The sequence below is a fragment of the Micromys minutus genome (assembly GCF_963924665.1).
Source record: "Micromys minutus genome assembly, chromosome: 21".
Lineage (NCBI taxonomy): Eukaryota > Metazoa > Chordata > Mammalia > Rodentia > Muridae > Micromys > Micromys minutus.
Window position 1 is genome coordinate 7,454,064 of NC_137956.1, and position 23,769 is coordinate 7,477,832.

Here is a 23,769-nt window from a genome sequence, read left to right on the forward strand (position 1 = left end):
ATGCCACATGGATTTTAGTGCTTTCCCAGCCTTCTTGGTATAAAGGTTAACAACCCTATTATCAAGGCTCTGAGACAGCCTAATTTTATTAGAGGCTATATTGCAGGAGAGCCTATGATGGTATGTCGGACGGTATGAACCATTCTGACTGCCTATAAGCAGCATCCCTGGAAGAGGAAACAAGCTCTAGCATTACTTTAATTCTCCTTCAGATAAGGCAGGTATTTGGGGAATAAGGTATAAGGAATCATGGAAATGTTCCCCATGCAACCTAAAAGACTCTGATGACAGATGTCCCAAAGAAGAGACAGCCCAAAGGGTTATTTATTCTAAGTAAAATGAGGGCTTATATTTGGAGAAGAGTCTTTTACTATCTCACTCATAATTATTTACTTAGGTGGCTTATTTAGCTGCAGTTGGGTGTTTTCAGGAACTACGATATCCCTTAGAGAGAATCTGATCAGAGCATGGTGGTTTGCTCGCAGCTTCTAGCTATCACGTCTCCAGAAATCATGATAGCATTAATTCCTGATAGCATTAATTCCTGGTCTATATTTCTCACAAGCTGCCCCCAGCTAAAATTGGACCCACAAAGGCCATACAGCTGCCGACTATGGCCACTAACTTGCTGTAAGGCTCCTCCAGGAGGCAGCCTTCTGCCTGCAGCTCTCTGCATGTCTTTCTTGTGATTAGTTTCTGGCTCTTCACATCTAATCCCTCTTCCTTCCCATGCCTGTTGTCTATTCAATCCATCAGGCATGCGGGTAACTCACCACATGTTTAAAGTCATAATACACACCGAGATTGCTGCTGTTGATTTTCAATGACACATCTATAAACACCCAGCAGAACAACCTCTGAGAGTGTTTAAAGTATTGTCTTAATTACATTGGTTCATGTGGGAAGACCTATTTACTGTGGGCAGCATCATTCCCTAGGCTTGAGATACTGCACTGAATAGACTGGAGGAAGCCATCATAGTCCTAGCATGTCTACACTCATGGGCTCAGCGTCCTTGTGGATGCAATGTACCTGACCAACTGATGGATCCTGATGCTATAATTTTTCCACAGTGATAAACTGAAACCCAGAACTGTGAACTAAAATAAGCCTTTTCTCTCTTAAGATGCTTTTTACAAGATATTTCATCATAACAATAGGCAAAAAGCTAAGATATCTACACAATAAAATACCTATTCATTATATTTATTGAGAAAGTTAGAATAAAATTAATGTATACATATATATATATATACATATATATATATATTTATAAGAAGTTTAATCTTGAAACCCCAGTTTAAAGTAACTAGCACATATTTAATAAAAAAAAGATCTGTTAAAGAAATGAGACTACTATAAAGCAACAGACTATGAAAACCTATAGTTTAAAAACCACAAAGTATGTATAAAATTTTGCTTTATAGACAAATATAATAAAATTTCAACAAATATAACACATAATCTATATTCATAGCTATACAGACTTATACACAAAGTATGTCTGGTTTTAATTCAAAAATTACACTTAAAAATCTAACTATACCTGCACGATGGCCACGGCAGCTCACATACCCATAAGGATGGGGGAATTTTAATGATGAGATAGGCAGTCAATGGAGGGGGAGAATCAGTTTTCTCTAGGGATGAGTCCTATGAAAGGTCATCCTATCCTAAGCGGTCAGCCCTAGACAGATGTACATAAGTCGAGTGCATGAGAAGAGATTATGAATTTGAGAGGAAGTGGGGGGCCCAGGAAGAGTTGGAGGGGGAGAAAGGTGAAGATGATATAATGATATAAATACAGTATTCATGCATGAACTTCTCAAAAAGTAAATATATATATATATATATATATATATATGTATATATATATATATGTATATATATGTATATATATATATTTTTTTTTTTACAGAGGGAAAGTGCCTAATTCAATGTTTACTATAACAATTCAATAATAATTCAATGTTTATTATAGAACATTTATGAGACTAGCACCTAAAGCAGTTTTGCGACCACTACAGTAGAAACCATTAGTACCATTTTGAAATATGTGTGTGCCTCATTTAGAATTAATGAAGTGTGAAGTTTGGAAGGCGCATGGCTCAGCAAAAGACAAGAAAACAAGCTGCACATATGACCAGCACAGTGATTAAGCACATGGAACTGATCATTTGGGCTTAAATATTGACTTCGCCGTTCTCTCCACTAAGGGAAACCTTCTCAGGGGCTGCACACATTGATGACCTCACTTGTAAAATAAACGTCAAAATAGTACTTACCCCAGGCCACGGGAAGTTTGAACTAGTCTTAAATCAAGCAACCTGAAGGGTTTGGCACAAGGCAACATTTATATAGCACTTAAAACCTCGCATGTAGAATGACCGTATTCATGTTAAAATCTGAAATGATGACAGTACCAAAGTACTGATCCCCGGGAGCAAGAGTGAAGACATAATTGCAGGATAGGGTCAGGGAATCATACATGGAATGATGTCGGTGTGAAATTTGGGGCTTCAAAGAAGGCAATTATTGTTTGGGTATTTGTTGTTTCTATGATTAAATGTTGAACACTTTGCTGTCTTTGGTCTTGCAATAGCATGTCACATGAGAAATAATGGAATAGGTCATATATAGAGTCAATGATATGTAAAAATATTCATGAATAGGCAGCATACAAAGAAACAGAAAAAAACATAGCTTAGATAGGCCAGCAGTGTATGACAGCATGGCTGTATTTATGAATGAAATGATCATCTGAGGATCTAAAGTGGTGTGGTAATATCAGTTATCTCCTTCATGGATATGTCCACATTGAATTACACACATACACACACACACACACACACACACACACACACACACACACATATTCAGGTGAGAACTTTTTGTCCCTAACATGCAGTGTAGTAGTGTTAAGAAAACTACTATTAAAATATAGCTGATGGTTAAAAGCAAAGCAATTTTACTGTTAAAACAAAACAATGGGGCTGGCCATACCACCAGCATCATGATGCAAACACCTTGCCTTCAAGATCTATCTTGGGAAGACAGCCAAGCAGGACTGGCATATGAAACGAAGTAGAGAGACTCAGACTTACTTACCCACCAAACGCCTGGAGTGCGGAGAATTGGGACGCATCCAAATCATTGCCACTTACTATTCGAGCCTTAAACGAATCACAAGAAAAGAAAACAAACAAGTGTTTAGCATTGTACAACTACGGGGGGGGGGGGAAGACTCGGGGACACAGGCCTACTGCACTACACATTGAGCACCCACGATGATGAATGCTAAGCGGGGTCAGCTCCAAGTCAAAACTGTGCTTTGTGGGAGGAGCTTTGGAGATCAGCTGCATTTAAACAAAAGCATTGGAAATGCATCCTATTCCAAGTGCTCTTTGTCCTTAAAGCTTGGTAGGTTGCAGGAGAGACCATGAATCAGCCAGGAAGGTCAGGACTTAGCCGGACTTGAGAACAGATGCTCTGTTTGACCGTAGCAGACCCCTGGGTTGGCGAACAGAAGCTGAATAAGCGCAGCCGGCAAGGTGCAACCACTTTGTAAGTGCAACACATTGGGGGACACTTAAAGGACAAAGAAGGGAAAGCTGGGAACACATGCATTTTCCACAACTCAGCAAGGAACCAAAACAAGGCTAACAGGTTACAAACAAACAGATACAAAAGACAAGATCAGTGGGAAGGGAAGAAAAGAAAATTCTGATTGAAAACCTTTTCATCCACAGAGCTGCTATCTGGAAGAGAATCAGGAGAAGGGATACATGTTAGATGGAGCTGTCCAGAAACTACTAAACATAAACATGAACAGAGTCATTGAAACTATTAAAAATGATAAAGGAACCATTTCAAGACTGAACCCCAAGGGAGTGAGGGATTACTGAGTCTCATAATGTAAATAGCTAGATTTCTGACAGAATACTTGAAACATAACGAGGGAGAATTCTATACTTAATAAAAGGAAGCGTGTTCTACAAAGAAGACAGTTGAAGAATCAGAGGTCCTGGGATACAAGCAATACTCTGCCACTCACTGCATGGCTTGGACCAGCTACCCAACTCCGGAGACTGTAAACCCAACTCAAATGAGGTCACACTTGCTAAGTGTTTACAACTGTTAAGAGAATAAATGCTAGAGAAATCCAAATTGTATACTAGTAGTTATATTACCATAATGACTACAGAGGTTGATTTATCTAAAAGTTTTCTTTTAGAAGTGTCTCACACCATGAAATTCGAGTTACATTATGAAAAGTCCATCTTACAAATATCAAAACTGGTATCTGCAAAGATTAAATGACTTCAGACCACAAGCTAATATGCATCAGAGGGAGCCTCCCCTGGACCTCCATGGGATGCTTTGGAGACTCAAAGCAGGTGAACATTGCAAAGCAACCAGGCTAGTGGGTCCATAGCCTTCCCATGCAAATTGGGATAAGTCAGGGCCTAATACATTTCAGTTCAGCCTTTCACAGGACCAAGTAGATAGGTGGTAAAGTTCTGTGAGCTCTCCTGGGTGTTTACCTAGTTGCTGTTTTCACAGCCCAGTTTGAAGCTGCTAAGATCATAAGAATATGGTCACCTATGGTTTACATGGGAACACCGCTCTTAAATTTATGTACTTTTCATTATAGAACAAGACTGGAGAGGTGTCTCTACACAAACCAAAAAGGTACCAGAGCTGGAGTGACCTTCCATTTTTAAACACGAATGAGACTCAGTAAGACACTGTTCCCAAAATTACACTTCTTAACAAGCACCTTTACCGGTGACAGTTTGAAATATGTTCACTTAATGTTGACTCATTAAGTGTGGTTTGACGGCTCTAACTAAATAGTTTATGTACATTTTCAGGATTGTCTTTAAATATAAGATAAAATAAAATATTTTACTAAGTAATAAGATATGAAGCTTATTTGTGGCATAAATATTTTAAATGCCACTTAAAACGTAGCAAATAAAATTAAGTATTATTTAAATAAAACAACACATCCTATCGGAAATGACATTCTCACAGATGACTCAAATCATGCAACGACTAACATGATGTGACATATCAATTGATCACATCTATTCATCAGACAATTTGTGCAGAATTTTAATAAATATTAAAGGTTATTTGATAAGATGTCCTAATAATTCTTAGAAACCATTTATTTATGACGGAACTATTCCTCCATCTCCACCAGCAAGCACAAAATTCTCTGCTATCATTTTATTTTATATCTAGATGTTCTGGCCAGTAGATACTGAAGTATGCCAAGTGGAGGTACTGAAGTGCCATTCTTTTTCAGGAATTTTAGTTTTACAAACCAGCCCACAAAACAAAACACAACAGAATCACTAGGAAATTGCAAGCATTAATGAAAGAACAAGGAAATCAACTATCTACTGAATACATAATATAAAAAGTCATTACCTACATAATTGTAATCCTTGGGCTTGAAAATAGATTAAAAGATCTATTTTGAGTGTTTGGTGTTTTGAATGAATAACTTATGTTAGATTTTCTCCACTGATATCTGTCTTCCATGCCTGTCGTCCTAGTCAATGAGCCATTTCCCAAGGTCATCACTACTAGACAGCTTTTAAGTCTGCTCTATTCACTTGCTCATTCATTTACTTACTCAACACATACTTAGTGCCAATGGACCCTTTCTGTTCTTTCTGATGCCTGTGTCACCTTTCTATTCCACTATCCCTGCAACCTTTCTAAAGAGAAAAAGTGATCAGTTCTCCCCACTTTTCACAGTCCCACCAGTGATACTCAGAGTTCCTGTGACACTTTCATCCCAGATTACGACAGGTTCCCGACTCATCTGTATTTGACGGCTCATCTTCAGACATAACTGAAGCCCATTCCATTCCATGTCAGTTCTTTTTAAACCTTTGTCTTTACATGAGTTTCCTCCTTTCTCAAACCTCCACCATACTTCCTCATCCAGATAGCAGCTTGCAATTCCTCCAAATCTGCCTCAAGTAAATTCTGTGCTCTGGAAAATTTTCATTCACTCAGGGTGAAATTACAGGTATTTGTAAGCCTTCTGACATTGGTTCTGGGAACCAAACTCAGGTTTTTATGTAAGAGCAACAAATGCTTTTAAGGGCTTGTCCATTTCTTTAGTCTCTAGCTTTTAAAAAAAGAAACATAGCTTGAGACCATGCCATGAGAGACAGTCAACCTGGCACTATTAATGATACTCTGCTATACTTGGTGACAGGAGCCTGGTCCTCTGAGAGGCTTCACCAAGCAACTGATGGAAACAGATGCAGAGATCTGTCAGGAGCCATCTAGGAGTCTAGAGGGTGACTTTCCTAAAGGTAGCCTACCAGTTTTTGCATGGCCTATGATGGGTAAGCTCTTAGAGGCAAGGTCCCAAGAGACTTTATCTCAGAATTGCTTCTTGCAGCTGATATGCCTTTTCTCTTACTACTACTTAGTCTAATGATTCCTGGGCATTAGCCTACCCTGTTGGGCAGATTTCTTATGGATCAACATAAAGACAAACTTTTATGAATTAATGTTATTTAGATGAATTGATGATTTTATAGACTTCCTGATTTGATTCAAATCATTTTAGAAAGAAAGTTTTAAGAGATGGTTTTAGTTGTCTTGCCAGAAAGATACAATAAAGTTAGTATCAAGAATAGAATGTGCCCTCTCCTCATAGAATAGTAAGTAAGTGCTGTATCATAAGAAATACATTGAGCTTTCACAATTACAATAAAAATAAAAACAGGCTTGGGACAAATTTGTGAACAAGGAAAAAAAATCATTTTAGGTTACAGCCAAGGGCAAAGCGACAGGCGTGCACCATGGTAAAGTGAGGCCATGTAAAACTTTTGCTTTTAACTGATAATGAGCTTATGGAATGAAACACTGCTTTGAACTTAATATCAACATCTTTCTGCAACTCCCCTTTTGTGTAATATCATATCTATAAGGTAATTTTCTAAAGACCCTTTGTCTAAGTAGGTATAAAAAGACCAGAGCAAAAAAATAAAGTGTGGCATTTAGTGCTCTGGACTTCCACGCACCAAATATATGTGTGTGTCTTGTGGAAGGCAGTGCTGCTCTAGCATCTAAATGTATATATGTACATGTCTGTTTGTCTATACATATATGCATATGTATATGATGAGTGAGATATCAATAAAATAATATAAACTGATATTGAAGAATTAATGATTAAGATAGTGGTCACTTCATAAGAAGAATCATGAGCAGGTAACAATGTTCAATAATATGTTATATCCCTATAATACTCATTTTATCTTCATACATATTACATGAAGTTCATGTACATTACAGAATTAAATATAAAACAAAGGAAGCAAAATTAAATACAAAAGAAAATTAAATATTAAAAACTGAGATAAAGGCAATTCACAAGTCAAAATGCAACAATGGTAATTAAGCATGAAAATTATTCAGTTTATTAAAACTATGCCTAATGATTATTACAAATTAACATGAAATAAAATACAGATTAATCTTAATGACATTAAAATTAATTTCCAAGGATATTGAGAATATTATCCATCAGGCAGTATCATGCGTAATTGATGAGACTGAAAATTATAATAAAATTAAGATGAACTTTTGGTCAAACTGTTAGTGATGTTTGGACAGGGTACACCAGTTTAAGACACTGATGCTAAGGACATCTTTGTTGTGAATGAGTTGGTCTGCCCAGATGCTTCTGTGAAGTTCTGAGCACAGAGATTGTGGAATGTGGCCACCTTTTTAAACTGGCCCATTGCTAGTTATTAATTAAACTTGACAAGAGTCTTAATGTTATTCTTATAAAAGAGAATAATGAGGAGATACAGATACACACACGCATACACGCGCGCACACACACACACACACACAGAGAGAGGGAGAGAGAGAGACAGAGAGAGAGAGAGAGAGAGAGAGAGTTGCAAGTATAGAGTTATATCAATCCTTCTCAAGCAGCTGCTAGAACCTCTCAGAAGCAGACAGTTCTCTGGTAGCACCTACAGAGGATGCAGGTCCCTAAGAGCATCTTGACTTCTGGTGGTCAGCTTTCAGAGCTCATAGACAATCACTGTCAGACATTAGACCATTCCATTTGTGGTACTATGGTATGTACCTTGGTAAGTCATGTGTTTTTAAATACTAAAACACTATTCTTATGTAGAGATGAAGTGATCAACTATTACAACAATAGGGAAAGCACACATGATGAAATATGTATGGTAGAGTTTGATTTTACTTTTGATTCTGACTGTGCCCTGATACTTTTCCCTCTTGAAGTAAGAATGTATTTTAGTGAAGCCCATAGTTAAGAGACCTTGAATTATAAAAGGACTTTGAATTTTAAAAGAGATTAGATATTTTAAAGGGACTGAAAATTTAATATGTAAGAATTCATAAAGATGGTGGTCCTTTTAAAGTTATTTAGATCTTGGGGATGAATAATAAAGTAAGTGTTGAGGCTTAAGAGTGATGTGAACTTGACACAAGCTGGAGTTACAACAGTAAAAGGAGCCTCCTTTGAGGAAATGTTTTCATGAGATCCAGCTGTAGGGCATTTTCTTAATTAGTGATTAAGAGTGGGAGGACCCATTGTGGGTGGTGCAATCACTGGGCTGGTGGTCTTGGGTTCTATAAGAAAGCAAGCTGAACAAGCCAGGGGAAGCAAGCCAGTAAATAGCATCCCTCCATGGCCTCTGCATCAGCTCCTGTCTCCAAGTTCCTGCCCTGCATTAGTTCTGTTCTTGACTTCCTTTGGTGATAAACAACAAGGTGTAAGTATAAACTCAATAAAACCTTTCCTCCCCAACTTGGTTCTTCATCATAATCTTTTGTGCAGGAATACAAACCCTGACTAAGACACATAAAAATAAGGTGTGTGTGTGTGTGTGTGTGTGTGTATGTATATGTATTTATGTAATGTATGTATAATGTATGTATGTATTCAAAATCATCAAAACTAGATTGAATAAAGAGAAAAGAAAATACCTGAACTTGAAGATAGCTCTTTGGAAATGCAAGTAGACAAAAATAAAAAGCCAAAAAGAGACATGAAGAAGAACCTTGAGATATGATCAAATGAACAAATACCTACTTTTTTCACTACCTAAAAAGATAAAAGCAAAGTCGAGGGACAAACTACTTGATGTAATTGGACAATAATAGGCACGCCTCCTGATTTGGGGGAATATATGGAACTCGTGAGCAGGAGGCCTATAGGACCCTATGGATGCCTGGTTAAAAGAAGAGGTCTATAGGTCTATCATGGCATCTTACCTCCAGTCTGTCAGAGGCTGAAGAGGAAGAAAGACTTCGAGAATCTACTCTCCAAGCTCGCTTTAAGGGTGTCTGTACTAGACTCCCTTGTGTTCACATTGGAAGAATGGAATGAAAACCCAGTTCCTGAATCAAATTAACTACAGCCTAAGGATACTACATGGAGTAAGATCATCCTCCAATTTGACACCTACATGAGGTTCTGCAAGATTAGTGGGAACCAGGGGGATTATAACTACTGCAGTCTTAGAGAACTACTCCAGGGATAAATGGTTGAATCAATTTATCAATAAAACAGAGTACAAGATCAGCATACGCAATTCATTGCTTTTCTGCATATACACGTTTTAACTAGAAATTTACTGGGAAACCACAAAAGTCATTTCTTTTACAGTCATATAAAAATACATTAAATAATAAATACAACCAATGAAACCTAAAGAATACTCATCAACAAGATAGAAGAAAACATCTAAAAGTGTAAGACTTTTCTTGTTTAGGGACTGGAAGAATTAAAATTAAAATGACCATATTTCCCAATGTATCAATGTTATTTCTACTAAAATATCATTCATAATTTTCATATAACTAGAACGATAAAAAATACTGAACTTGAAATAGCCAAACCAGTTCTGACAATTGAGATCAAAACAGGAAGCACCAAAGTACTTGATTTCAAAGCATAGGGACCAGACCATGACACTGGCATGAAACAGCACAGGAGCACATGGAATAGAAGGCCCGTCTACAGCTGACTGACTTCTAAATAGGTGCAAAGACAATACATTCCCGGCAGACTGATGGCTCTTCAATAAATGTTGCTGGGAAATATAGATTCTAAGGATCAATAACACTGAACTTGACTCTTCTCTCTTTTACATATCACTCAGCACTCATCAGAAACTAAAAAAACTACAAATTTGAAACTCCTTCGAGACTCTATTAGAGAAACACTTCAAGGCATTTGCACAAGAAAGAACTTTCTGGTAGGATCCTAGAAGCACAGGCAATTATGTGTGTGTGTGTGTGTGTGTGTGTGTATTATATAAAAGAAAATAAAATTTCTGTTGGTAATTAATTAAACAGAAAACCAAAAGCAAAGCAAAGCCATACTTTGGTGGTTTGAATACCCTGGGAGTGGCACTATTAGGAGGTGTGACTGTTTTGGAGTAGGTAGAAGAAATGTTTCACTGTGGAGGTGGGCTTTGAGGTTCCTGTGCTCAAGCTTCACTCAGTGCAGCTTGTGGAGCAGTCTCTTCCTGGATGCTTTCTGATGAAGATGTAGAACTCTCGGCTCCTCTAGTACTATGTCTGCTTGTACCCTGCCATACTTTCCATCATGATGATAATGGACTGAACCTCTGAAACTGAAAGCCAGCCCTGATTAAATGTCTGCCTTTATAGGACTTGCCTTAGTCATGGTGTCTCTTCATAGCAATGAAACCCCAACTAAGACAGTAATAAAATACAAATTTTAACATTTTCTTTAATGTGATTAAAATATATTTGTTAGAATTCTAACGTATGTCATGCATTGTTACACTTTAAATCATGAACAACACAACTATTCCTATTATACTTTCTAAAACGTAGAAATTGTATGTGTCCTAAAGCTCTTATTAAAGTAATGAGAAAATAATAATAGACAAAGATGAGAAAAATCAAAGTTTTGCTTACAAACTTGTAAAAATTAATAGTATTACTAATACCAGCTTTATAAGAAATTCAAAATAACTGCTAAGCTATTAAAATGATTAACAATATTAATTATAGTAGTTTGTAAGATCAACATAAAAAGCTCAATAGTATGTGTATATATTAGTTATATTTATTATTAAACTCCTGTTTTGTTGATATGTGGTCTCTCTCTCTCTCTCTCCCTCTGTGTGTGTGTGTGTGTGTGTGTGTGTGTGTGTGTGTGTGTGCGCGCGCGCGCGCGCGTGCACGAGAACATGTGTGAGATATGTGCAGAGTACACGGAGTTCATGGGAGGCTATAAGTTGACAAAGGGCATCTTCGGTCATCCTCTACCATATGTTTGTTCAAAGATTTTTAAACATTTATTTTATATCTATGAGTGTTTTGTCTGCATACATACAATTACACCATATATGTGCAATACCCACAGAGGTGAAAAGAGGCTACTGGGTCCCTTGGAACTGGAGCTTCACACAGTTATGAGCTACCATGTGGGTGCTGGGAACTGAGCCTGGATCTTCTGAAGGTCAACCAGTGTTCTTAACCTCAAAGCCGTCGCTGTAGTCCCAATCCACTCTATGTTTTTGAAACTGGGTATTTCAGTGAACCTGCAGCTCATCAGTTTAGTTAGACTGGCTGGGGACTCCATAAATTCTTCTGCCTCTGCTCCCCACTCTAGGATTAGCCTCATCACTCTGAGGTTCTACGTGGGTGCTGGGGATCCAAATTTAGGTGCCCCTGTGTGGGTGTCAAACCTTTTCCCCACTGAGCTACTTTCCCACACTATCGTTAAATTGTTAATCATTTGATTAGGAAAAACAACAGGAAAAAAACCTTCTCGGGGAGAAAAATACAGCTAATAATGTTGCACTTAAATTAAAAACCTACTGAAATAACTGGACGGTATTTCACAGTAAAATATAAAGCTTTTTTTGATAGCACTAAGTTAATGTATGCGTGAGTTCACAATAATAATTTATAGGTAAGAAATGTCAGTATTCAAGTAAAAAATCTCTTAAGCTTAGAATTTGAAAGAAGGGGGTAGTAATCCATAGTATATTTTCAGACTTTCATAGAGATACTTTACATTACGAAAAGAAAAAAGAAAAAAAGGAATACTTGCTTTTTAGCAAATACTGGAGGAGTAGGAAGTCAGAGTAACTGAAGCAGTAGAGTATCACCATCTCGAAGTTTTAAAATGAGCAGACCTGAACTGAGCCGGAGCCTCCCACACACTGCTCATGATAGTCATCTGAACGTCATCACAGAGAACACATGTGTAGTAAGGCTGATGTGCTCTTCACATGGAAAGGATTAAAGATTACATTTTATTCTCAAAACCTGCACATGAAAACATCCGTAGTGTATCAATTATAAACATGGAAAAAAACCTGAAAAACTGTGTGTGTGTGCACGCACACGCACGCGTGTGCACATTCGTGCATGCACATGTGTACATGCACAAGCTGTGGGAGCAGTAAGGGAAGAACTTTACTGGACCCCTCAGCTGGGGAGGAAGAAAAGTCAAACAACTTTTATTCCTCCTGCAAGTTCTAGCTTGGTGATCTGGAAAACTAATACCCATTAATTGTTACAAAAGGAGCCACAGCAAGGGCAGGAACGCCCACAGAGCATAAGATACATTTTTCTTATGGAGCGGAAACCTCTTTTTAATCACTTTGAAAGCAACTACCATCAAAAGCATTGTTTTTTTTCCCTATAGAAATTTCACGGCAAGTCTTCTAGACACAGACAGAAATCTCACTTCCAGGTTTATGCACTGAAGACAGAGCTTGATTTAATTTCATATCCCTCTCTACCCCAGGAATTCCACCATAGCATTTTGTTTTTCTTGGCACTTCTTGGTGTAGCGAATTTGAAAAGGTCTGTCTTCCAAAGCATTTCTTAGGTTATACAAGGAATTGTCTATCAAATATACCTATAACCATATCTGACATGGTTTGTTTTCTAAAATATTGTCAAATTTATTTATCTATCTATTTATTTCTTTGGTGAAGAGGTTGGCACATAAACGCCATGGCACAAACACACAAGCCTGAGGACAATTTTATCTTCATTCACTATGATGGTCCTGGGGATAAGACTTAGGGCATCATTCTTGGCAGCAGGATGGCAGTTCTGCAGGTGGCATTCTTCATTTTGAGTAAGTGTGGTTGTGGGGGATGGGTTTTGAAAGTCTCTTGTAGGGGTGAAAGAACCACATGCATTAAACCCCATCCCACAATGTACCTCACCGTGAGCTGCCAGCCTGATTCTTTATGATTTTCACTAGCACTAGGCAGCACATTACATGTAGTTTACGAGGGGCAATTTTTTTTTTCTGGATGAAGGAAGTATTTAAATAAAATAATTACAATTTGAGAGTCTAGTTGGTAGTGTGAGGTCTTGGTAAAGTGTTAGCCACCCAAGCTAAGATCTGAGTCTAGATCGCCACTGCCCAAGTGCTGAAAAGGCAAAGACTGGCATTTCTGGGCAGCCAGTCCAGATGAACTGGTGGGTGTCAGGTTAATTGAGAGACCCTGTCTGAAAAAGGAAGATGGAGAACAATTGATGATGACCCCAATGTCAACTTCTAACCCCCATATTCATGTACACATGTGTCTGTATACCCATGCATGCTTATGAACCTATACATCTATGAATATGCATACAACACACACAAGTATGACTGTGCTGTGTTTCTCAGTGTTGGGTGTATATAGGATTTGGAAAAAAAACAGTTCAACTATGATTGGTTGCAGTGCATGTTTTACTTTTAGCTTTATAAAGCATGTATTTGAGATCAGGACAACTACAGATGTAACCATCTGTGATTCCAAGGAAGAAATGTGTCTATACAGGTGATGCCAAGGATGGGACAAATGATGGGGGTTAATTCTTCCCTGTGGTGGGTATGGAGTAGAGCATCCCACAGTAGGTGAAAGAGGTGGAGGCTTATGTCCTGACTCCAGATTTGCCTTCATTCTCTGTATCAGAAACCACGCCCCTGTTGAGCCACACCTTGAATCTCATCTCCCAGGAGGCAGAATCAGGGGTATCTCTGTGAGTTTGAGGTCTGCCTGGTCTATACACTGCTCCAATCCATCATGGCTACATAGTGAAATCTCATCTCAGAAAAGAGAAGAGAAGCAACTTTCAGTGCGGAGACTATACAAACAAACCACCCTTACACGGAACAGCCACTGAGAATGCTTTGCCTCTGAGTGTGTTGAACACTTTTGGTGGAAGAGCAGCCTGCATTTCTAGCATTCCCAATAGTGGCTCCAAGTGGGGAGGAATTCATATGTCTTCCAAACAACATAATAAGGCTGGAGTAAATATAAAACATGACAGAATAGGACAAAACACTTATTCTTATCTGGCTCTACAGAGAAGTCAATAAGCTACATTTTAAAAAAAAACTTAAAGAGCTTTTCCGTGATTTGAGGCTGGAGATTCAAAGTACAACAAAACATGATTTTTAAGGCAATTATTGTTTCACTATAATGTGGAGATTTTGTGAAGTATTATTTATTAAAATACATATATTTCAAGGAAAGACTGACACCAAGCCATTGTCTCCAAATACTTGGTAGAGTTCCACAAAGTACACAGACATTTCTCCCAAACAAAACAAAAGCCAGTTAATCTTTATATTCTGTGACCTGCTTGAAAAATTTTATAAACCCTGGGCTCAAGGTCACAGGATTTTTCCTCCTCTAAAGTATCATTTAGGTAGTTTAAGTACAATAGTCTCCAAGTCACATAAACCATAACCGTTTGGCCTCAGCTAAGTTCTGTTTCAGGAATACTTAGAACAAATTGCTACAGTCTAAATCCTCTCAAAATCCGACTCTAGCCTTTCAGTGGGAGTTTGCATTCCAAAGGGCGATTCTTCTGTTATAATTCTAGGATGAAAATAAATGGACCCAGAGGAACGATTCATTCATCCTCATTTTCCTTAAGTGGATGGCAAAACTATCCCAAGTTAAATGGGGAGGGAGGTTTAAGGGAATGGTTGTCCATAACCAAGCTCGAGCTGACTCAGTCGGCCTGCGCCATCATCTGTCACACTAATTCCCCTTGAAATAAGAGCCGAGTCTCATTCTGCAGGGAAACCACAGCACCAACGCCTGTGGAGTTGTCCAGTTCCTGCTCTCAGCTGGTTCCTAAGGTTGCATCATAAATTTTAAAGCCTGTATCATTTGCTATATCTCCTGCCGGCTCTGGTTCCTGGAAGGATGGGAAGGGGCTGCCATATCTCTTTTACATTCTACATTCCAATTCATGCTTGTGATTATTATCAACATAGGAAGGTAATTCGAGTGCATGCAAAATCCAGTTAGAGCACCGTACATGGATGTGTGAGTAAAGATATTCTTTCAATAATTACTTTTGTTTCTTTCAAATTACTAGGGATTAAACCTAGGGCCTTACACAGAATAGGGAAGCATTTAATCACTGAGTTACGTCCCTTGTTATAGGCTTCCTGCTCCCTTCTGGTCCTTATTTTTCAGCCCTCTCTACTGGATTATTGGTGTATTAATATTTAAAAGATAGGCACAACTGTAATGTGTATTAAGACTGAAATAGAACACTATTGGATGTGTTAAGGAGCTAGCTTAATGAGTGAAAGCACATATTGCTCTTGCAGAAAATCCAAAGGCAGCTCCCAGCACCAATGGTGGACAGCTCACAACTTACTACAGCTCCATCGCCAGGGTTTCCTGTACCCTGCAAACACTATGCTCATGTAGAATGCAATCACACCATAATACATCATGTGTATAATAAAAAGTCCTTTCAAAAAGCATTAGTTATAATTTTCTTTTAATTACTATTAAATTGGGGTTTTGTTAATAAAGCATTTGCCATTTTTCTAATATTGCCTTTCTATTGTTATTTAATTTCAGGATGCCAAATAACATTTAGTGCCTATTAACTGTGAAAGAAACTAATCTGTAAAATTTGTATTTTCTGGAATTCACATTATAACAGCCCTCATTACACACAATTACTAACAGGAAGACAAGATAAAAGGTTCCTACAGTAGCCAGTAGTTTTTGAAGTAAATTTTAGTTGAAAATGAAGAAACAAAGTGCATTTGCTATTTTGCCTGGACTCAATGCTGACACTTCTTCTTGGTTCTGTTACCATAGTCTGACTGCCCCCAACCTACCAGCTAGTTTATTGCTTGGTTTGGGTTGAACTCCAGGGATCAGGGATCTAAGAAATGATTGGGAGGAGTAGAGGGTGAAGAAAGGATGGGTGAGAGAAGTGATCAGAAGAGGAAGATGCTAGAGTGACACAGGAAACATGTACTAAAGAGGAGATGTAGGTGAAGAGGTGGAGAATGCTTTACCAAGGAAACTGGGGAGCAACAGAATAGAAATGAAATGCAGCTTCTATACAACCTCAGTCCCACACAAGCACCGTGCAAGGCAGTCTAGGCAAGCTCATCTCTGAGTCACGTGTGAACAGACAACTGAACATATTCTTTCTTGGTGCAGATTATTTTAAGGTTTGTAAGAGGTAAATGGTCGCTGGAGCATCTTTAGTTTGTGCTTTTACATTTATTTTCTTCAAGATAACTTGAGGACCGGTAATGACCTAATTTTTATAAGAAAGCTTTATGATGTACTCTGATACGCTCAGATGCCAACCTCCAGAGCCCTCTCTACATATATTAGTCTCCCCATGTAGACACAGGAGGCCCAGAATTCTGGTCTCTGCTATTCTTGAATAAAGGCAGACCCAGCCAATGGGAGTGACTGTGGCCCTACATACAGGTGGTGAGTCAAGGTATCGAGGGAGGCTGTCATACTGAAAGCCAGAACTACCGAGGCTCATTATAGTACCCGTCCTGAGGATGGTTCTGGCACATGTGGAATGGCAACCACCATCTTCCAAACTCTAAAAGGAAAGGAGCCATCAAGCAGAGAAGCCCCCCAGCTATCTGAAGTAAAGTAAGATGAGCCCTTCTCCTCTTCCTTTTCTATTCATTTTGCTAAATATGTCAGTGGTTCCCACCCACTTCAGTAAAAAGCCATGAAAGAAGTCCAGTTGTTTTCTTTTCATACTTTTTATGTGGTCAAGCATACTTTTAGATTATCCTATTTGCTTCTTTAAGGAATCTGTCCAAACACTCTCCATCTGAGCACTGACAGCCACTGCCTGAACCTGTTGCCTCTACCACTACCAGAAAACAGTGATCTCTATGGTAGTTTGAATAAAAAATATCCTGGGCATTTAAATATTTGGTTCCCAGTTGGGAAGATTTCATTGGCACAGAATTGCTGTAGGAAGTATCACTGGGGTGGGCATCAGCAGCTAAATCTCACACTATGACCTCTCCTCTCCCTTCCCCTCCCCCCTTCTTTAAGTGCTGCTTATGGTTCAAGATGGGAGCTCACATGCATTCCTGATCTAGCCACCATGCCAGTCACCACCTGCCCTGTTGTACTCAGCACCATGGACTCTAACTCTCTGGCGCTGTAAGATCAAATAAACTCTTCCTTCAAGTTGCCTTGGTCATGGTGTTTTATCACAGAAATGTAACTGCTAATACAACCTTATTTTTACGGTCAACTGACCAGAGCTTCATATGCATCATGGGAATTCTGTTTAACTGCAGAAAGTTGGATATTTTTTTCCTCTGCTCTGTGATATCAGTAATAGACTAAAAGATTAAAAGATACAAAAAGTACCACAAAATAAAGTAATAGAAAAAAAGCCAATAGTGGGTAGTTGTTGCAAAAAAAATAAATTTATTCAATCACTGGAACTCTGACAGTTGTTTGCCATGCTGGATGCCAGGGGCAAGTATTATGAACACAGGGAAAGAAAAAGAAAGCACCCATTTAAACATATTTGGACCCTCACAGGCCATTTGCCCCATTAGGATTAAACTGTTCCAGCTTCAGAAAAGAGTTCCAACATTTATTCCCATGAATAACTGAACTTGAAAAGATAAGGATGCAAAATCACAGAGCAAACAAATAAAATAGATAAAAAGCAGTAAAGTTAAATTCTGTATCTGTGAACTGTTGACTTCACAGTCCCCTGACTCACTTGGCTTCAATAACTACAAGGCGGGTTTGGTTCTATGGTTTCAGGTAGGAGAACAGGTCTCTTGTTTTTGGCACAGAAAAGAGGCTTGGAGACAAGACAGCCTGATGCATACTTCTACACACATACACAAACATGTATGCACATTCATACCCAATTTAGACCTGCCTCTTAACTGTCAATTCACCATTTATTAACCTCATCAAACACACAAAACTTTTAGTCTTCCCAGTCTCTTGGGCTTACATATAAATGAGAGATGAGGATTCAAGACAGTGGGAATCCAGAATCAATGAGGCAGGTGATTATAACCAAACCATAGAAAGATCTGCCAAGAAGAAACAGACAGGAAGTTGAATGAAAATGGACTATAATTGTAACTCACTATGGATTACAAACTTTATCACCTCAGACACATGAATGAGATGCTACAAAATGAATTATAAATGAGAAATAACTTGAGGATATTAAAATCTATTAGAGCTGACATAAAGCTATAAAGTATTGAAAGACAAGCATCAGAAAATCACTCCCAGATAAAACCAAGTCAATAACTAACTAAATAACTAACCAAATAAATGGGTAGAAAACAATAAATAGGAAATTGGAAATTAGATCTCAAAAGCCAGATCTCAGGCTCAAGTTTGTACAAACCCAGGAAAAAGTAGAGACATGTATAGAGAATAAAAAGTATTACATAAGAACTTTCATGAATAATTATTGTTGATATCTAATATTTATGCTATTCATATAAACTTTCTCCTGTCCTGATGTTCTAAATAAAAATAATAAAGTTTAATTTTAAGTTAATTCTTCAGAGAGTTATCAGAGACTAAGACATATAAAACTATAGGTATTTTCCAAGAAAAAAGGTGGGGAGATGGCACAGGAGTAAGTTGCATGTCAAAAAGCTGAGGACCTGAGCTTGGATCCCCAGTACCCACAGAAGAGGAAGGGATGCCAGCATATTCCTGAAATTCTAGATCTGGGAGAATAGAGACAGGAGTATCCCTGGAGTTCACCAAGCAAATTGGCAAATTCGTGACTTTCAGTATCAGTGACATGCCCAGTCTCAAAAACTATAGTGAGCTACAATTGAGGACAGACACCTGACATTGGCCTCTGTTTTCACAGGTGTGCACATACACAGCAGGTGCACATGCATACATCAAATATATAAATATAACCACACTCATTTAAAACAGAAAATGATACCCTCTTAGGTAGGAAAAGAGAGTAAAAAGTGAGACTCACGAAGATTCATCAGAAAGTTACTAACCTCAAAGAGGCAAACCCAATAGACAGAACCTAGGGACCATAGAGGGACAACAGAGGTCTGAACAGTTACCATTTAGTGACAGAATGAGAAATGATACAGGTACAGCAAGTGTTCAGAACCTCTGGGTAACATGTGCAGTGTTCGGACTCCAAGGACTCTGCAGTGATACCTTAAAGGTCTATGTGCTCAGAAAATAATGCCAGTGTTCTGATAAGGTTAATGGTGCATGCAAACAATAATTATCAGAGGCACAGAATTAAGCAAGGGAAGGAACAAGGCAATCAATATTACCTTGAAAACAAAAATACCCCCAAGTATGAACATTTACTGAAAGAACTCGGTCAGGCTTGCTATGAATATATAGCTATGTGCATATCCACAGTAAGCATAAATTAACAAAAACTAGTCCAATAAAAAGGTGAAATATGGAATGCTGGAACGGAGGCAGATGATGTTGAATAAGTTAATACATGGACTGATGAGAGGGTACAGATGTCTACTGTCAAACCCAATGGTATGAGTTGAAGACCCAGGACACACCTGTAGGACTAAAGAAGTGTCTGCTATGACTTGAGACTCATTCTGTGGTGCATGGACCCACAGCCCATCCCAATCAAATGCAAAATAACTGCTGAAAATTAACATATGAGGAGCCATAGAGATGGCAAAGTGATTAAGAGGACTTACTGCTTTTTCAGAGGACCAAGTTTTGATACCCAACATCTATGTGTGAGTTTACATCCAACCACAATTCCAGTTCTGGGGAGTCTAACATCTTTTTCTGGCCTCTTCAGGCAATGCATCCATGTAGACCACATACATGCAGGCAACACGAGCACGTGCACACACACACACACACACACACACACACACACACACACACACACACACTAAATATTTAGAAATTAATATATGAAGATTGAAAGTGAAAATTAGGGATTGTTAGTTAGAGAATATAATTTTTAAAAGCTTTGCCAGTTTTATTTGGTGTATATGTGTGTCTGGTGGGGATCTATCCATGTGAATGGAGGTGCCTTCAGATGTTGGAAAAAGGCACTGGGAGCCCAGGAGCTGGAACTGCAGGAGGCTGTGAGCCATTTAACATCTTTATGTTTCCATACAACTTCCTTGTTTGTGAATCTAAATTTCAACTCAATAGTGATTTTCTCATATTGTGTGAGTCAGGCAGCGTCTTTATATTATGTCTTCTGAAGTGTGCTTTATGGTTGTGACTTACTCAAAAGGGAAAATCTACCACTGATTTCCAAAATCTTAAATCCCTTTATGTTTCCACGGAAAAGGTTATGGAAACCTGTGTATGTATGCCCCTGTCCTCAAATATTCCCGAGCAGAATGCTTCTCCCATGTAACACCCATGAGCTCTAAAGTCTCAACTGCCTTGGTCCCTGTGGGGACAGTGTGACATCATACACTTACCTGCCTGTCTCTGAAAGTATCCTGCTGAGTCTGTGTAGGTAATGGGATAAACAGGCACCCATCTCACATGGGTCTGCCTTTCCTCTGTGATGTTGCTGACTGGATTCGATTCACTAAAGAAAGGGCAGCCTTCAGGTAATCTCAGTGAGATTATTCTTGATTGGGTAGGAAGATTTAGACACTTCTCTTTTACTTATAATAAAGCACTTAAAAGCTCAGTAACCTGAAATCGTTAAAAAAAGAGCTAGTATTTATTAAAAATTTAACTCAGTAGCAGGCAGTGCAGGTAATATTTGAGTCTACTATCTGAAGTTGTCATTAAGATGTTGAAAAAATTATCCACATATTACCTTTAAGAAAATTGACTTCTTCAGATCCCAAAACTGTCTAGTGGTCAAGCCAAGAGTCTAGCAAAGGCATGGTTCATTTCAAAATTTATTGTAGTATTTGACTGAATATAAAATAAAATTCATTTTAATTTAACCGGCCAAAACCTTTGTTACTTAATGTTAAACAGTCAAATAATTTGCAATCAAAACATTTTCTAATTCTTTGCAAAGCTTTGGGACCAATATCCTGAAATTACTTTTACTAAGAGAAAGGGACTTAAAGTTTTTTAAATACCTTCTAAACAGCATGTTATTTCATAGCAATTATCTACTCTGACTCAAACCTTCTAAGCTTTATATTATTATTTTTGCTTACCGATAAGAAAAATCAAAACTCAAATCAGTAAGATTTCTCATCTATTAATAAATTGAGACTTATTAATTAATTCTTCTTAGACTGATACAAACATAAGTGGGTCAGAGAACAAGCTTGGAGGATGCTAAGAAGAAAACATCTTACAATCTACCAGCGAGAACATTTGTCAGTCCTTACTGTCTTGGTTGTTCATAATATCCTGATGGAAACTGTAGCATCTAGTGACCTGATTTCTCAGTCCATGTCTAAAGCCTTGGATATTTCCATATACTAAACACAAAAGCCCAAAAGCCCAACTTTATATTGACCTCATTAAGGAGAAAAAATCATGATGTCATGAATCTTACAAAAAAAAAGATAATGTAATAATGAAGAATTTTATTACATAAAGTGGATCTACAACACAAGCCTCCCACCTAAGCCTCAGGAACTAGAGAAGAGGGGCTGGGGTAACTGTAAAAGCCAGGTAACCAGGATGCCAGCTGTGAGCTTGTGTCTTCTACACAGACAACAAGGAAGCTGCACCCATGAAATCTTAACAATATGGTTGCCATAGTGATTTCAATGAGAAATGTCTCTCATTGGCTCTGGGGTTTGAATACTTGGTTCCTAGCCAGTGGCACTGTTTAGGGAGGTTTAAGAGTGGAAACTTGTGAAGGAAGTCTGTCCTTAGAGGGGACTTTGTGTGTTCTCAGCTGTCTGCCCCTGATGCCATGCCTTCCTGCCATGACAGGCCCATAACTCTGTAGATCCTTAACTCTTAATAAACCCTTAGATAATGACAATGCATCAATGAAGAAAGAGGAAACCTCACTAGACCCCACTTCTAGATGAAGAACTATAGGTGATTAGTTACTGCTGGAAGAGAATTACTTCTCTAAATATGAGCCTACTGTTGGGTCATCCAATCCCAAGTAATCATCCTGAAACCCATATACATGTGGGCAACACAAAATGGACTCAGCAGGCATGTGTGTGTGTGTGTGTGTGTGTGTGTGTGTGTGTGTGTGTGTGTAAATTAAGGAAGATGTCAATCATTTCAGGGTGAATGGAAGTCCACATGGGAGGAACTGGAGTGGGGAGAAGGGTTGAAATCCCACAAAATCAACCTTTAAATTAAAAAAGTGGAAAACAGAATAGAACTAGGACATGAAGACATAATTAAAAAAAAAAAACAAATTTCATCAAACACTTGAATTTCCATAAAAGAACAGAACAGCAGACATCCAATGAAGCAATAAAAATTAAAATTTGATTTTATTTTTAAATTTTTAAATTAAATAAAAAAATTAAATTTTACTTCATGGAATTGTCTACGTAATTAAGGTTTTGGATTTGGGTTAGAGACAAATGTAGCAGAGACACGGAAGCAAAGGGAGCAGGTCCCACCGATGTTCTTCTTAGAGACAGAGATCAGGAAGCAGGAGTGGAGAATTAGATAAACCACAGAATGGTTGTATAATCACAAACCAAAATAAACAGAGAGGATTTCTACCTCAAGCATTACTTGAATTTCTTGAGATGAACTGGAGCAGCAACTTCTCCAAACTACAGTTCTTCATGGTTCAGAAGAATGTTTAAGACCTTCTATGTTAGAATGGGAATGCTTTTCTTCATAAACCCCCCAGTGATATTATCTCATGAAGAAAGAGAATGATCTACTTGGTGATACTGGTTATAAAAAACTTGATCATCAAATTCATGGCTGCAAATTCTTGGCATTGGCTGCAAAGGGGAGAAGAGAATCCGTACAACTGATGAGGAAGAGAACAGAGACTACCAGACAAAGAGTAACCGAAATGTGTGAATGAAGACTTCAGAAAAGAAGACGGGGAGAGAACAGAAGAAATTTCTAAAGTTGGCCCACATGCAAACATCTGTCAGACTCCAGAAGTCAGCAAGCTATAGAGAGTGAGTGAGGCACAGCGTGGCCTGTGACGCTGTCATCTGCTGCTGGGGAGGTGTGGATGGGTTAGGTAACAGGGAACAATTTGGCCATGTTGAGTTAGTCTAGAGCTATGTGCTTCCTCATAGGGCAATTCCATCTGTGTCTTCCTCTACATTGAGGCTTCCCTTCACACGTTCATGGCAACATGGATAAGAAGGTTTAGAACCACAGTATTTTACATAGGAAAAATGCGTACAAATTTATACATGAATTGGTATATAAAATATTCAGCTAGAAGGGCATGAGAGGTGGTTAGTGGCTAAAAGCACTGATTGTTATTCCAGAGGACCCAGGCTCTATTTCTAGTGCCCACGTGTCAGCTCACAACCATCTGTAA

General features: G+C 38.3%; 1 protein-coding gene across 1 annotated transcript in view; it reads right to left on the minus strand.

The window, feature by feature from the left end:
* UNC13C (unc-13 homolog C) overlaps positions 1 to 23,769 on the minus strand; it is a gene marked incomplete at both ends in the record, with an annotated part of 411,981 nt that overhangs the window by 303,546 nt on the left and 84,666 nt on the right. Inside the window, 2 exons of the mRNA XM_080934341.1 lie at positions 3,109 to 3,173; positions 3,736 to 3,758. Coding sequence (XP_080790467.1) covers positions 3,109 to 3,173; positions 3,736 to 3,758 — 88 coding nt within the window. The remainder of the gene's footprint in view (positions 1 to 3,108; positions 3,174 to 3,735; positions 3,759 to 23,769) is intronic.